Raw genomic sequence first — 17,486 nt, 5'->3', positions numbered from 1 at the left:
GACTCATTGTAGCTTCTGGACATGCAGCTTCTTTCTGCCAATATTTTATGACCGGTTTTGCTATTATTATTTTTTACATATTGTGCACATGGTTCCATGAGCACTAGAACTAAGAAGTCTGTTTTTCTGGGGCTTTGTATTTCATGCACAATTGACTTTTATCCCCAAGATGGTGTAGGATCCCACTGCAGGTTTTCCTGAACTCGGTATGTTTATATTGTCTGTCTCCTGTCTGCATTCTCTTGGAGTCAGTAAGCTGAAGGCTCATTAAGCCTTTCCAACACAGACAGCATGCTGAGGGTCCCCCTCCTCTTCCTCATTTCGGTTGACTGGTAGGAGCTGTCTCTCCTACCATCCTAGAGGATGGACCAGAAGAGATAGGAAGCCCTGCTTCCTCCCTTGCTTCTTTTTCACTTTTCCAGTCCACTTGCACTGATTTCTATGTACAAATACTGGCTCCTGTGACACTTTGCCTCATTTGAGAGACACTGCAGACACATTGCACGCTGTCAGCTATGTGAGACTGCACACAGAAAAAACTTACCAAGGAGCATCAAAGCCTGTATCACAAATTGAACAGCTGCAAAGACCTTTAATGACTTTTTGCCTGTTGTCAGCACCACAAAGCAGCCGTGGTTTGTATCACTGTAGGACACTGATTAAAGGAATTTAAGCAGAGGCAAGCTTGAAGGTGCTAGGGCTTTCCTTCCTCAAGCCTTCATAATGAAGGACAGGGAGGTGGTCCTGGGAGCATAGCATGTTAATTTAATTAATTGAATGGGAGACTAAAGACTGGAGGTTATTTTCATCCCACCTAAGCTGAGGCCTCCAGGTGTCTAGTCTAAGCAATTGCCTTTGAACCAGTGAAAAGAGATCTCTGTATTACTGGTAGAACTGTCATTAGGTGCTGAAGGAGAACTGGAGCAGACGGAGACCATGCAGAGCAGTTTCTCCATCAGTGAGATGAGAAAATTACATCAAAAGACCAAGACAGCAGTGTCAAATATGGTGAAAGGTGAAGGTTTGGTTCTCCATCATGTGAAATGGGGGAGGGTCTCTTGTCTTTGCTAGTGGCACACAGATGCCACCCCTTGCTTATAGTCCTTATTAATTTCTGTGTGAAGAATCCAATGCTGTGAGCTCTGGAGTGTATTAAAGAGAAGGGAGCAGCATAAACAGAAAGTTGCCAAGCATGTAGTTGAAATGGGGAAGTAAAAGCATAGGAGATAAGCTACATAGATTGTTGGTTATGTGCAGCAGTTGCATGTTGTAAATGGGAATTCGGATAAGTCATTGTGAGAGTGTGCCCAGTCGGAGTTTGTGCTTCTGCCAGCTGCTTCCACATCTGCAGAGTTTTAGGGCTGGGAGCAGCTCTTCAGCTCCCTCAGACACTGGGCATGGAGTTTTGGTTTGCCTTGTCCTATCTCAGCTACATGGAAAAGTACTTAACATCCTTTTGGACTCACACAATGTAGCCCAAAATCGGTTCCTTCAGATACAAACTGGCTGACTCAGATGGAATTCTCTAAGAAATGGGCATCATCTGACCACCAGTACTTTTTCCTGAGCACACCAGGAATTTTAATGACTGTTTTATAGTCAGCACATTAAAAGCAGCCTTCAGCTGAAACAGCTGGGTGGGCCATTAGTCTGAACTCCGATGGAGCATCCCAAGGGAATCAAAGGAGAATTGTCAGATTACTCCACAACAGGCATGAAGAAGCCCTCCTTACTGGAGAGCCCTCACAGGGGTCCTGCTTAAGTTGTCTTGTTACTTATTGCCTCTCCCTGGGACTGACAGTAAGTTGCATTTATTATTATCATTGCACTGGCAGTACAAGACATCTCTGTAGGTTTACTTGGATTCATTTACACACAGAGTTGAATTTTAGGTCTCACTCACCAGTGTGTTTGTAAAGAAGAAGCTTCATCTGTGTCACCTGGACAGTCTGGCTATTCATGAGTTGTTATAAAATGGTCTGCTTCACCCAGCCTGAGCTCATGTTCAGAAGCATGTCTGCACATCATCATCTAGTGGTGTATTGCACACCTTTTCATTAACAAGAGATGCATGAGTTGTGCAAGTTGATCACTGAGCTTCTCGGTTATGGAGGATCCCTGGTGATGCATTTAGGCACAATAAGGTCACGGGAGGGGATACGCATTCAAGAGGATGATTCTGGTTTAGGGGGACAGTGCCAGAAAGAAAAGTCTGTCCAAGGCCTGGGTGATGGCTGTAGCAGGCTGCAGGGTGAGCCCAGCAGAACCCAGCACTGGCTCTGGTCAAGACACTGTGTTTGGTGGCTCTGTCTTCTGACTCTAGCGACCAGTTCCTTAACTTTCTTTTCCCAGAGAATAAAATTCACTTTGATTCTCACCTCGATCCTGACAACATCCCAGGACAATGCCAGTTAGTGAGGTACACCCTTGCTTACAGAGGAAGCACCAAAGTTACCCTGTGGGCTCTCTGCCCCATGCATGTTTGCAGTTTCTTTGCTGCCCTGGACTTGTTTATTTTGTTTCATGTCCACTTTCATCTTTCTTGATCATCTTTTGAGTCTATTTTTGTCTTCAGCATCCAGGATATTTTGTAGCAGGGGTGGGGTTTTCCGTAATTTCACTGTTTGAAACAGGTTTTCCCTTTTGTCTGTTCTAAATCTTCTGCCAGATCTGAGATTTCTCTGATTGTCCCCAAGTGTTGTGGTAAGAGAAAAAGGTGAATGCCAGCTGCTTGTCAACAGCTCTGCACATCCACATCCTCATAAATGTGTTCTAAATGCATTAATTAGCTGTTTAGTGAGGATTTAAGTCTAAATCCATGGGATTACCTTTTAAAGAGGTCAGTATTACTCATGTCCAGTTCACTGGTACTATGTACTTGGGATAAAATCTGCCAGGAAAGAAAAAAGGAAGGTTCTAAGTTGGGTAGAGTGGAACAAGCACATGCTTTTAGCAAGTATCCTTTTCTCACATCCTTCAAACCTGGGCCTGAGCCAGAAATGCTTCTAAAGCAGCAGAAACCCCAGCTCAAGCAGGAGGAGAGTGCCAGAGTCTCAGGGTAACCCAAGCCTTTTTTTAGTCGTTTGAAGTATATTTTTAAGTAAGGAGCACATCTAGTTTCCTGTCTTCTTTCCCCAAGCATCGCTGTATTCAGAGTGTGGTTAGTGTTCCAGTTCTCAGCTAATATTTTCTTTAACATGCTTTTTTGATCTCTGTTCTGTAAGCGTGATGACAGCCCATGGCTGATGCAGATGTTTTCAGCCATTGATGTATCCAGCAGCTTGTCCTGAGAGGCACAAGGTGCCCAAGCAGGTTGTCATTTAAGGGATTGTAATGCTTACAAGTTCTAAGTTGATTTATGTTTACATGATATAGGTTATAAATACGTGTATTATGTGTACAGTTTAAAATGGAAATGGGGAGAATGTCAGACAGGACATTTCTCAACTTCTTGCACTCTTTCCCAAGCATTCAGAATTGGATTTCCTCCAGATGAGGTTTAAATGGCTACACAGAGTGTGGAGGTGACTGGTGGTCTGTAAGTCTGGCTGAGGGAAGTATGCTTGACTGGGAGGGGTGGGACATCCCAAGCAGAAATTGGTTTTTGCTTTGCTTTAGTTTGGCTACTAAATAAGGACTGTATTGTGTTCATGGTGGTTCAGGTTTGCAGTGCATGCACAAAGTGAATATGCAAAAGTGCCAGTGAAAGTACTAATGTCCTCTGTCCTGTTCATATAGAGTGAAGGCAGAGGGTACAGAAGTGACACTAGCCATGTATATATAGATTGCTGCTTCATTGCACACTGCTGTCTGGTATAGCGGGGTGGCTCTCCACAGGGATTTAGCCAAATTGTTGTTGGACTGGGACCATTCACTCAATTGCTGTGTCCTGTCTGAAAGTAGTGTTGGTCAACAGCTGAGGAACAAGGGTTTTCCAAGGCGCAGTTAGGATGGAACAGCATCTTCTTCTATCACCGTTTTCCAAAGCAAATAGATTTTGTGGCATTTCTACACTGGTTACCGTTGTGGTGCTGTTTTTCTTTAAAAACACACACAAGTTATAAACCAGGAATATGTGACATGTATAGACAACAAACAAAAATGTTTCTCTTAAAAAGTATGTTCCATTATAATTGAAAAAGGTCTGAATACTGGACAAGGTGTATTGTGAATCTCAATGAAATGAAGTGAAATCAGACAGTAGTAATTCAGTAGCAGTACAGCTGTAACTTAAGTGTCCATAGATCGTGGTGTCTCAGTATTTTGCCTCATTCTAGATTTAAACTGGTCTTCTTCATAATGCTTTCAGTGCCAAATCAAAGCTTAGGACACCTGAGCTATTGCACCTCCTGGTCTGGTGCCATGTTGTCATCCATCCATTCAGAAGGGATGACAGAGCTGAATGAACTTAGATTGGATATAAGGAAGAAGTTCTTTACTGTTAGGGTGGTGAGGCACTGGAATGGGTTGCCCAGGGAGGTTGTGAATGCTCCACCCCTGGTGGTGTTCAAGGCCAGGTTGGACGAAGCCTTGGGTTTAGTGGTAGGTGTCCCTGCCCATGGCAGAGGGTTGGAACTTGATGACCTTAAGGTCCTTTCCTACCCTGACTATTCTATGATTCTGTGATTCTAAGTCTTTGTACTTGTTTGGTTTTCTGTGATCTGACATTCACCAAATGATCAACCACATCTCTTTGGGCTCTAGCCAAGCAAGGCTCTCAAGCTCAGGCAGGGAATCTAGTGTTTTTATCTGAGCATGGCTGTAGGTCAGTATATGCTTAGCAACCTTAAAAGGAAAAAAAAGGTGGAGGTACGAATAGGTAAGCTAAATTTAAATCTCTCTTTAGGACTGATTTATAAGTGACTTTATGTTTTAAAATAAAGTAGTTAAATGATTCTCAGGATATTTGAAAATCAAGCTGTATCTAAGTCTCATCAGGGACTGTAGTGATAGAACAAGGGTGAATGGGTTCAAACTTAAAGAGGGGAGATCTAGGTTAAATATAAAGAAGAAATCCTTTACTGTGAGGGTGGTGAGGCACTGGCACAGGGTGCCCAGAGAAGCTGTGGCTGCCCCATCCCTGGCAGTGTTCAAGGCCAGGTTGGACACAGGGTCTTGGAGCAACCTGCTCTAGTGGAACGTGTCCCTGCCCGTGGCAGGGAGTTGGAACTGGATGATCTTAAGGTTTTTTTCAACCCAAACCCTTCTATGATTCTGTAACAAGGTGAAAAGTTAGTGGTGTTTAACAAAACAGGTGCCATGAGACTGGGGGAGGTCTAACATTTGCTACTGGATTTATTGTTATATCTGTCAGGGAACATTAAATCCTTTTCCTTAACAATTGAAAAAGTGTGCTTCTTTTGAAGCACGCACCTAGAATTTGGGAAGAGGTCACACTTCTCTGTCCTCTGGGGAATCAAGTAGATAGTTATACCCACTATAATCCCTATGCAGTGAGGGGCTGAGGGAGTGCTGTTACCCACCATCCTTCTGACTTACCGTAATTTCTCTAAGTGTGTGGTAATGTCTTAATATTGGTTTAGGGTGGCTGTATATAATATATCCATGTTTCAGTTACATTAAAATTGCAATAGACATTAATTTGCCTATTATTCAAGTGGCAGACATGCATAGTATTGTATATTCATGCATTCTTTCTGCTTCCAACTGACAGATAGACACACATATTGCATACTTTGGGTTGTCTGTCAAGAGTATCTGCCTTCTCTCATCTTTACCTATTTCTCCTTTTCATACTGGTTTCATGGGTGGGAATATCATAAGCAAGTTATTTTTATAAAGAGACAAGTTCTTTTCTGATGCTGCTGAAAGAAAGTAGAAATTAAAAGCTTTATACAGGCTTAGATAACCTCCTGCAATAATAACAAGGGAACTTTGCCTGTTTAGAATGTCATCCCCACGGCTGGTAATTTCTATCCTCCTTGTTCCTTTGGGAAAGCCACATGTCAGATACTCAAGATATGTAAATATCCAAGGGCCATGTGTCTTGGATTCTCTGTATTGCAAATATGCAGTGGCATGCATAGATTCAAATGGTCTAATTAACCCAACAATAAATAGTTTGTCTAGGGGCCATTTTGAGCAGAGGGCAACACTAATGAAGAAGATGAAAAGCCAATGTCAGTTCTGTGCCACTGCCACAACGTGAAACCTGCAGCTTCTGCAAACTTAAACAAGGAGGTTTGATCTTGAAAACGATGTGGTAAGGATGCTTGAGAGCTTAAGTCCCTCTTTGAACATGGAAAATGTCAAAGACAGACACAAACCATAGGGGTTTTTTCCTCTGCTTTTTTTGCGGAAACAATGACGTGCACTTGATTCTAAAGAGAGAATGATTCACTGATTGTTTTCTCAATTAAAATACTACTGCATAGAGCCTTAGTGACAAGTTGGTAACAGTATGTTTTATAAGTAAGGAAGAAGCTAGGCAATGTGTATTGAAAGCTCTAATAATTATCTTCAATCTTCAGCAGCATGTATTTGAGGTGAGGGAAGGAGGCTGAGGTGTTGTGCTCTCACAGTGGCAGCAGTCTGGCATGTGCTGAAAGGGATGGAAAGTCAAACTCAGTCTGAGTGAGGCTCATCAGGAAGGTGTTGCTGGAAGCATGACAACTTGCATGGCCGTCTCCTGAGCTTCTCTCATTCATGCCATGTTTCTGTAGCTTGTCACCAGCCTGGTACATGGGCATGCAGCTGAGGTGCCAGGAGGTTACCTTGCCTGTCTCCCTTTTATCTGCAGCTGGGAGGCTGTGTTTCCGTGTGTTTATTTCAGCTGGAGGAAAGGAATGCTTTTGTTTCTGGGGTGAAAAATTCCTCCTCTGTGTAGGTATGTACTGTGCATTTATCCAGGGTGTTTTTCACACCTTTTAAAACTGCCAGCAACCCTCAATATCATAAGATACTTCTGAGTTTATTTTGCTGTTAGAGTAATTGAGCCCTTCAGGTCTTACTGAATAAACCTGAAAAGAAACAGGCATTATTAGCAGTTACTTTTACCACCTCCCATGTTCCTGTTAGTGATAGCTATGATGCTTGTTGGTTTGCCTTTAAATGCAAGCTTTCTTAGAGGAAAAAAAGAGAGTGAAATTCATCTCACAAAATTTCATTTATCTAAAAGTTCAGCCAACTCTAGCTTAGTTATCCCAGCTCCTGCTATCCATAAAGACTGATGAGTGGCTCTAAAAGAGCTCAGTTCATGCTGAAGAGGAAGTGCCTTTTCTTCCTTAAGTGAGGACAGAATTGCCAGATCAGCCTTGACTCCCGTTTGATGCATCCCACCCACATGCCTCCTCAGTCCTCTCTCAGAGACCTTGTGATGAAATCTGTCTGATAAGAGCCTGCTGGGCAATAGTTGCAGTTCAGCATTTGCTGCAAGTCCGTAGCTGTAGCACAGATATATTTAGAAGGAGCCGTGATTACAATCCCTTGCCAGCTCAAATCCCAGGAACACGCATGGGAAAAATAATCTCAAGATTCACATCTCCTGTATTTGCTTATCACACCCTGGATGCAAACAGACTAAATTCCATCTGCAAAGGCTTTCAGCCTACAGCAGATTTTCTTGCAGCAGGATCTGGTAGCACAGCTCTTTGTTCTCCACCAGGCAGGCTGCATGGAAGCGTAGGACCTCAGGCCACAAGAGTCTTCTGAGCTTGATACACTGCCAAAAAGAGCCTGTGCTGATAAGGAAACAGGTAGTGGCAAAGAAAACGTAGCTGTACTGTAGAGGTTTAAAACCAGTGGAGGGAAGTACTTTTCCCCAGAAAATATAACTAAACAAGAGGCTTACTGCAAGAACCCAGTAGTGTACCTGTGATCAGAAAGGTTCTTACAAGCCCACAGAAGCTGGTGACCAGCAGCGACTCTTGGGCATTGAGGCTTGGCTAAGAAACCTTTCAGTTGGATGGGTTTTGAGGGATAGGGTCATCCCTTGTCCCGCTGTTAGTGCCTTTCCTAAGTACACAGTATCGCCTTGCTTCTAGGGTTGCACACTTGCCTGAAACTCCAGACATTATTGCTTTGGTGTTGACCCAGTATAACCTCATATGTAAATATTCAGGGTAACCAGAAAAGACATGTGTTTTAGTGGCTTGTTGCACCATGTTGGATACTAGAATCATAGAATCACATAGATTGGAAAAGACCTTCAAGATCATCAAGTCCAACCATTCCCCAGCACTGCCAAGGCCACCACTAATCCGTGTCACTGAGGGCCTCCTCTGCACAGTTTGTGAACACTTCCAGGGACAACCTTTGGAACATGGCCACACACGCAACATGCATGTGCTTCCATATGTGCAGCTCAGAGTGGCTGTCAGGTCACTCTCTCCAGAGCACCCCTTCTCCTGCCTTAGGTGCAGCACGCAGCAAGCTTCCTAACATGGAAGTTTCAAGCCTAAACAATAGGAGCTAGCAGGCAAATGGCTTGGATGTCAGCTGCATTACATTTAATATCCCAGGGTCTGTGAGGGTGATGTGTGGCGCCTGGAATCACTTTCCCAGCAGGTGTGTGCCACTTGCTCCTGTTCTCTCCTTGCTATTTTATCACCAGGCAGAAGGGAATACTGCAGCAGGCTCAAGTGCTCCTGCATGGAGATGCTGACTCCTGTTAATGCTGCAGCATACACACAGGCTTCACTTACATGTCCTGCCACTCATACAGACTATTTAGTCTTTGGCCTTCAGCCCCAAGTGTCTCTTGCCTTTTGCGAAGTTGTTATGTGAACTTGAATTCAGGGGTGTCTTAAGGTTTGCACAGATCTGTTCTTCCTGAGGTCTCTCACTAGCAGAACCATGTTCCAAAACTTTCTTTTACAGGAGAAGGATTTTTGTTCTCTCAAAAAGCCCTTTTTTTTCCCTGACAGAAGAAGTGAGCTGTCTGCTCTATATCCCAATCTAAAACCAGTTTAAGGAAGGCCATTTTTTGCTCTTACCCAAAGCCAGCTATTTTAAGGATTGGATCAAATCCGATATAGCTACCTGCTTTCACAGTTGTTGATGGTGTGTTTCTTCTATCAACTAATCCCATCTCAGGAGACTTCAAAGACGTTTGCATCTGTGCCTTGAGTAGTTAATTAAGCTGAAGAAGATAGAAATTAGTGAAGGAACTATCAGCTAACAGGGAGGTAGCAATACACTGTTTTGAAGGATACGCTCCTGGGCAGGAGGGAGGTCCCAGTTGTGGCTCTCAAAGGCAGGCCTAGACTGCAGCCTGGTTAACAGCCCCATTAAATACCAGCACATATGATAAGAAGTGCTTTCATGAGATTAACTGATGACACAGTGCTGGAAAAGTTGTCATTGTTGAAGAGGATAGTGGATAACCACAATGACCCCAGCACTAGAAATAGGGTGACATTCAGTATTGCAGTGAGGCGTACAGCTGGGGACTAATTGGTTGGAAATAGCAAGGGGAGAGTTGAGGACGTACCAGTTGGTGGCATAAAGTCTGAAATGCTGATGTGATGCACTCTTAGAAGAGGTAAGAGCAGTCCTTGCAGTATTCACAGTGTTATTTCCAGTGAAGAAAAGGGGATGTTATTTATAGTTTTGACAACCCAAGGTAGTTAATCCCAACGAGCAAAAGGTGAAGATACGAGTTAGTGGAAGGATCAAGAGGACTGGAAAGTCTGTCTGGTGTGAAGGGGAAAGGAACCTTTACGTGTGTAGGGAGGCTGAGAAAATATGGAATATTGTGTATAAATGCCTCGGAGAGTGAACACCACAAAAGAAGAACAACTATTGAAACTATAGGACCACATTGGCAAAGACCAAGTGGATAAAGAATGAACTTAAACCAGAAATTAAGGAAAGGAGTCTACCCATCCAGTAGGAGTGAGGGCAGAAATCTGTAATTTCTCTTGTGCTGGGCACTGAGCATGTTTAGGAGAGTACAAAATTGATGATTGCTTGGCAGAGCTGGCATTTGTCTCATTGACCCAAAGCAACTCTTCAGTCCTGTGTTCTCACACCCAGGACACTATGCAGAAGAGAAATCAATGAAGTGGTTCTTTGGAGAGACTCCTGAAAGCTTTGAAGTTGTATCACTTATAAGCATCCTAATTCTTGCATCCTGGCACATTCATTCATATTGTTCATTCTTTGGCTTCTAGGTAGAAGCTAATTTTACATCTCTTTGTTTGGGGTTTTTTTTTTGCAGTCTTAAGTTTGTCGTGGTGCCTCTTAGGTTGCAGCCATCGAAGAGGAGCAATGGGAGGGATGTTGCAGATGAAAGTAAATCAAAATGCAGTGGGTAGGGACTGCATTCTCCAGGGCGGATTGGGACCGAAGAAGCAGCTACACAAGAGCAGCTGTTTCACAGGTGTGTGAAACTGAGGAGAAGGGTAACCCCTAGGAAAATGTGGGGCTATTTGCGTGTGGAACCTGTCATTTGGTCTCACCCTGGTTATTTCCTTTGGCAGCACCCAGCTAAGGTACAACAAGAGCATATCATTGCTCTTGTATTGATATCAGCTCTTCAGCACAGCCATGGGTAGTACTTGAATTAATAATGAGTAATAACAATTTTATAAATAAAATATCACTGTACTTACTGAAGTGAATAAAATAGACATGAATGCATTAGATTTGGATTTTCATAGCTTAAATCTGCTGCTGAATTATTCTCTCCTAATAGTAGCTTGACTGCAAGGACAGCATTAAAACCAACTGGAGAAGCAAATTTGTATTGGGATGTGCAGCAGTGTGTTCTGTGGGAATTCAGCCCAGGAAAATACTGTGCCTCAGACCAACAGGGCTAGCACTGAGAGAGAGCTGTGCTGTAGACATCCCTATCCAGTTTCTTTCCCTGCTTTTACTGGTGTTCAGGACAACAGAGAGCCAGCTTTTTTTTTCTCTTCTGTTCTTAGTCCAGTCTTCTTGAAACACGATAGCAGTGTTAATGGTGAACAGGCTTCACTCGGCCTCCCTCCAGAGTTGCAGAGACCGGCACATGGCTCTGGCCCTGCGTGAATTCCACCACAGGCTCATGTGCTTGCTCAAACGTGAGAATTTACACATGGAATTGGATTCTTCTTCCTCCTCAGATTTTTGCCCCCACCTCCAGCTGTCCTTGCAGTTTATGGCTACACTGCAGAGCCCTTGGACCACAGACCTAGCTCACGGTACAAAGCAGGAGAGTCTTCATTTTGCCCCTTTGCTGAAAAACTTAGGTAGCTTTTGCATGAGAGCAACATTTCTGTAGCTGCACAGCGCTGCTGCACCACATGGTCGCAGCATAAGTTATTAGCAGTTCCTGCAGGGACTACTCTAGGCTGCCCAGAAGCATAAGCAAAATTGAACCATGCTGTCTTGGGGTGGAGCAATCTGCTCTTGTATTAAGAAAGGAAGAAGCAGAGGAGAGCTTGGAGCTGGAATGTGGAGGTAGGGCAGAGCCCTCAGTGTTGCTTCTGTGCTCAAAGGGAAAGCAAAACATTTGAAATATCATCAGCCATGGGCTTCCTTCTTCCTGGAGCCGTGCACACTGATGCCTTTCCCCTCCTCCAAGGTCTGGCTTCCAGATGTAGGTAGAGGTGATTGCCCAGGGTATTCACCAAATCCAATCGTCCAATGTTAAACCTGCCTTTAGGAATAGATTTCTTCTTAAAAAATGAGTTTTGAATTAATGGCATCATCTGATGTGTTTTCCTTCCCCATTTCCTCTGAAATGGTACTACTCTTTCCAGTTGTACCTTTTGTGACTTTTTGTACTGCGGATTTCTGCTTAAGGCTTTAATAATAGACTGAAAGTAATTCAGTCACCTTTTTCCAATTCTCACATTCTTTTCTAGTATGCCTCAAAAATTTAATGGGTTTTGAAGAAAGGCTTATCAGTTGCATGCCCAGAGAGCATTTGGATGTTCTTCCTTCTGTGACCTCTTCATTCCCTCCTACATCCATTCTTATTCCATCATTGTATTAGTTGAAGAAACCCTGGTGTGTTCCAGATGGTGAGTGATCAAATGGTATCAAAGAGCTTGGGTAAAGGACTTGGTGCTGGGGGGCAGCGAGGAAGTGGGAACCCAGAACTTTCCATCTTCAGAGAGAAACTGCCGGTGCCTACCTTGCTATTCACAGCTTCCCAGTTTGAATCCAGAGCTGTGAAAATGTGGAAACTGAAAATATGAGCTGTGAACACTGGGAAGCTGTGAAGTGGGGAAATGGGTGGGGATTTGCAATCTCTCTTGAGTGCAAAGGTTATAGATTCTGGGTGCAAACTTAATTCGCTGAGAAGAAAGCTTTTGTCACTGCAACAGCAAAAGAAACAGCGGCCAAGGCTGGAAAATGATCTTGGCTGTAAAAATATTTCATTTCTTTGCTCATAAGTTTCAGGCATTTTTCTGTTTGAGGCAGAGGTTTTTCAGACCTGGCCTCTGCCAAAAGCCTTATTTCATTTGGGCAAAGCTGGGTGTCTTGTTTCAGAGCCTGGAAATGAAAGGCAGTAATAATGATAAAACCCAAAAAAAGACTCTTATTTTCTTTATTCTTTCAAATACAGCAAGGTGAAAGGTGATGTTTCATGTAGGAGTAGCCTTGACTTGAGGAGCTGTGCCTTTCATTGGCCCAGGGAAAATGGAGCTTGATTCATCTGAATTACTGGCGTTGGGAACTCCCATGCTGTGCTCTACAGTGTTGGGAGCCTTTTGGCAACCACAGTGAGGAATGAGTCGCCTGTTCAATGGCTCTCTGAGAAACCGTTTTGGCAGAGGAGAAGCCCACCATGGATTTAGCAGGTGACTTGCAGGAAGGTATCTCTGGCTGATGTGCCTCCATTGTACAGTTTCTGAGGCTGGCAGAAGCTGAAAACATCTGTGCATTTTCAGCATGACTCCAGAAAATACATAACTGTTTCTTGTGACTCAGGGTGGAAACTGATGCATCATTCCAGAGGGAAGCTGGCCCTCTGCAGAGTCACCTCAGCTGTTTGTGTAGCTGCTCCCAGAGACAGGAGGGCAGCAGCTCTCCTGGACCAAGAAGAACTGTGTAGTTCCAGCGCTGGCTCCTCATAAGCCCTTTCCCTCCATTCCTACCATTCCCAAATCTAATGAAGCCACCTGCTATGGTGCATGAACTCAGGCATAAGTTAAACCTGTTGCTGCTGGAGAACATGGTGTCAGCATTGCTCGGGCGCCTTGGGGATGTGTCCGGGATGCAACCTGGATTAATCTGACTCTACCTGCTCATGCCCTGCTGGAGCTAATCTGTCTAATCATCCTTTGGGAGCCAGGGCAGACCCAGCAGTGTTAGACCAAGTCAGAGTTAATGAATCCAGATGGACCCACTTCTTACAGAAATACTGGGACAGCTTTATTATTAATGGTTTCCAACCACCCACGTTGCTCACGGGTCTTCCATCCACCGTGGCTACAGATATTGGGATGTTTCCCCTAGAATAAATAATTGCTAATACTTAAAATCAAGAAGGAGAGATGCCTGAACTGTGCTTCAGCAAGTTGTTTTAACCCAAGGCCCTGCATATCCTTAATCTGTGTCAGTGTCTAAAATCTTAATCTATGTCTAAATACATTAAAAGGTTGGATATTAGTAGGCAGGGAGTGTTGAAAAGAAGATGTGGGGTTAACTGCAGAAATCTGTGCCAAGTGTACAAGCAGCACTGGCTGAGATCATGGGTAGAACCCATGCAGTTAGCACAAGCTTCTGTGCATTCCACTTGACAAACCCCACTTCTTAGTGCTTTCTGATGCTGCAAAATGGGCATTTAAACTCCCTGCCAGGTCAGCCATTCATCTCAAACACATTTAGACTTAATTGCTAATTAATTTTCCCTAGATAATGTGGATTATTTTACCCCCCCTCAGTGTGTGAAACCTAGAAGAGTTTTCTTACAACCAGCCGCAGACGGGTTGACTGTAATTGGTGTTCTCTCATTTAGGTGAGAAGTAACAGTTCGTCAGCTCTTAATTAGCCTGGACTTTTTCGAGAGCAGTTTCCAATTTTCTGACAGGGAGATATACATCTTGTTTCTCCTGTAGCAGTACAAAGAAAGTCATTTTACCTTGAATTGACAAACAGGGCTGTGTTTGTTGGTGTTTCTTTCTTCGTGTTGGTGAATGCCAAGCTGCATGTCGTACCTGAATCGCTGAGCAATTTTTCACTTAGCATCACTTGTCACAGAAAAAGGAACACTGATTATACAAGGGAGGGAGTTTGAGCTCAGTTTAATTAAGTTGTGAATGGGTAACCAGCAGCACTTGGAGTGATGCGTTAAGATACACAGCAGCTTTGGGATATCTTGGCAGCAGTTGAGAAACTTGGTATGTTGTGTCTGTTGTAGGTGAATGCCATTTCTGATCACTGTGCAGGTAGGAAGGCTGAGGCAACAGAACAATGAGACTACCTCAAATTACTCAGACTGGAAAAAGTGTCCTGCCAGGACAAACCATCTGCCTGGCTTGTGAGCCCCTTCCGGAGATGCCACAGGGGAAGGTGACCATGCAAGAAGAAGTGGTGAGGACCTGGAGGCTGCTCAGCCCTGACTTGGGCTTGTCCTGCTGCGATCTCCTTAGCCGGGGCTCACTTGTGATGCTAGGGCAAGAGAAAAATGCAGGATGAGAAGTTCCCAAATAGTAGGTTGTCCTCTGGCAGTGTCTTACCTGTTGGTGAAGTACTCAGGAGATGTTTGGACAGAAATATTTGGAGATCCAAACTGCCAACCAGGTTAGGTTGGATAACTTCCTTCCAGAAGTACTCTTTGAAATCACAGTTTTTATTCAAGCATTTTGGATAACCTATTTTTATGTTCTGCTAAGACCTGCTTTGCTCACAATCTTTTAAAAGCACTTAAATTTTATACTACTAAGCAATACATGATTGTGGCTGGAGGAGGCCAGGTTATTCATGCTCAGCATCGGTTTGTTAAGATACTACAAGAAGTTTCAGTACTAGCAGCCTGTCATGCAGATGCAGAGCATGGTTTCAGTTGCTCAGTCTGATTCTGGGTTTAAGCTTCATTTGAATCTGAGAAGCCAACAAGAGTTAACTAATGCAAGAAAGCTTTTATGGCCCTTGCAGTCTGTGAATATAAACATGACCCATGGAAATGAGCTTTCCTAGTTCTAGTGTTTTAGACTACAATTAAAGAAGTTTTAGTCAGTGCTGTTCCCTGGAAAGATACTTTGTTTTATAAAGCTTTGTACATGCAATATGCATTTTTCAGAAGCTTTCTTTTTTAGCATAGTGAAGTTAATTTATATACTCAAATACATGCTGTTTTGTTTTAATTGAATAATGGTTTCCCTCCAACTAGAGCTTATCATACATCACCAGAGAAAAGTAATAGTAGTTTAGATTTAAAGAACAGTATAATCAGGTTTGCTTCAAAAAGACCCTAAAAAGTACAAATGTAATTTAAATGAAAATGATTATTTAAGTCATTTTTCCTCTCACTGACTTAAATGATGATTCAAGTTGCTTATGTAAATCAATAAATTGAATCAGGCTGCTCCTGCTATGAGTTCCCCACTGTGCAGTCTCAGAGAGCCTGAAGGTACCTGGCAGTCAAGAGGAAAGAAATACCCAAAGATGCTGGTAAGGGAGGAGATGAATCCACCATCCTTACCCTGTTGTATGTAGCAAGAGAGCTGCATTTCTGTCACATCTGTGACCACTCAACCTAAGGTGAAAACCATCTAGTTGTTCATACCTAAACAAAAGCAGGATGCAAACCTAAACAGGGAAGTGGCACAAGAATCTTTAACATGACAATGTCAGCCTCAGTTCAAAAACATTTGAGTTGCAACACTGTCTTTAAATACGCAATAAAACGTGCCTGTTCCCATCTGGCACAGGCTTTATGGGCTGTGCCCTCCCAGCCAGGCTGTCTGTGATGACTAGGGTTCCCAGAGGCATCTCTGTGAAGGGCTGGCACCATTACTGATGGCAGCTGTGCTCCATCCATCTCACCAGGGCTTTGGAAATAACACCTTGGAAAATAAGCAGTGAGGCAGGAAAGAAAGGCAGCTCATACAAGGTGCAGTGGTGTCTCTAAAGGCAGCTTCAAGTTGTGTGGTGGGTCACGGTGGGTTTGGGTCAGTGGGGATAACAGCTGGTCAAAGTAAGACCATGTCTTCTGGAACTAAATGTGCTTCATGGACTCCGCCTGCAGGGACATTGTCTTACACCACCGTGCTTTGTGCTCCAGATGTGTATGATGTATTGGCGGCCTGCTGGCTTCCCAAATTATCAGTGCCTCACCCAGGAATAGCAAAGGAAATTTGGGGCAGGGCAGAGGGGAAAGTTCTGTTTAAAAATTTAACAAGTTGCAGTCTTCTCCAGAAGAGCCTCCACTTTTGAGTGACGGCAAGAGCAGGAGACGCTGGAGGAATTCCAGCCTTTCACGCATGAATGGAAGACTTCGGATTATCTTCTAGATGAAATCTTTATCTTACTTCATTCTGGTGTGGGTGCTCATATTGATACACTAGTCTGATTCTAGCAGATGGACAGACGTCCATTGCCTGAGTGGCATCCAGGCATCTTTGTGGGCTTACAGAATTTTTAATGATGTTTAACAAGTGTGAACTTCTGTGATAGAAGTAGCTGGTTCTTGATTCGGGGTTGAGTGTCTCATAAGGTGCTGACTGACAATTGTAGCAAGTTACGGTGCAAATAAGCTGTGCCAGATGATGCATTCTGTGAAGAAAACCTATGAGTAACACTATAGCACTACTAATAGTAACACTATTATGCATTCAGAGAAGAGCCTCAATTTTAGTTCTAAGTGAGGCCACAAAAAGAGGCAAGGGGCCCAGACCATCATTCTCTGACACTGGCACTGTGGGGTTCTTCCTTCAATATTCTTAGCTAAGGCTCAAGACTAAGAGTGTGGGTAAGGTGGGTTGGAGGAAAATCTCTGTTAGGGCTCTTCTCTTTTCTCAGGGCACTTGGTTGTGCTGCCAAACAGCACAGCCTATTGGATTCCTTCTCGTCCAGCTGATGCATCACCATTTCCTTTTTCTTCTCTGCTCAGGTTATTTCCAGGATCTGCTGAACAAGTCTGAAAAGGCCCTTTATGATGCTTTTCCAAGCCTGTATGGAGAACTGTACACTCAAAACGTGAAGGTCTTCAAGGACTTGTACAGCGAGCTACGCCGCTATTACCGGGGCTCCAACATCAACTTGGAAGAGGCCCTGAATGAGTTCTGGACACGCTTGCTGGAGCGACTCTTCAAGCTAATGAATCCCCAGTACCATATCACAGATGAATACCTGGACTGCATGGTGAAACATGCGGAGCAGCACAAACCCTTTGGGGAAGTTCCCAGGGATCTGAAGGTGAAGGCAACCCGAGCTTTCATTGCAGCACGCTCCTATGCACAGGGCTTTCTTGTGGGCAGTGACGTGGTCAAAAAGGTGTCTCAGGTATGTTGGGTTTCTTCCTTTTCCTTCATCCTCAGATTGGCAGGAGCCAGTCAAATACTGCTGTTAGGGAGATGGGGGTTTACTTC

At 43.8% G+C, this 17,486-nt stretch overlaps 1 protein-coding gene across 2 annotated transcripts in view; it reads left to right on the top strand.

Moving 5' to 3' along the window:
* GPC1 (glypican 1) overlaps positions 1-17,486 on the top strand; it is a 196,860-nt gene that overhangs the window by 154,865 nt on the left and 24,509 nt on the right. For both annotated transcript variants that reach the window (XM_061378930.1, XM_061378931.1), the window contains exon 3: positions 17,009-17,400. In XM_061378930.1, coding sequence (XP_061234914.1) covers positions 17,009-17,400 — 392 coding nt within the window. The remainder of the gene's footprint in view (positions 1-17,008; positions 17,401-17,486) is intronic.

The sequence above is a fragment of the Neopsephotus bourkii genome, unplaced genomic scaffold (genome assembly GCF_033783945.1).
Source record: "Neopsephotus bourkii isolate Nb327-2 ecotype Australia unplaced genomic scaffold, CSIRO-AGI_Nbou_v1 NB_1768, whole genome shotgun sequence".
Taxonomy (NCBI): Eukaryota; Metazoa; Chordata; class Aves; order Psittaciformes; family Psittacidae; genus Neopsephotus; species Neopsephotus bourkii.
Note: the sequence above shows the minus strand (reverse complement) of the source record. Positions and strands in the feature narration are given on the sequence as shown.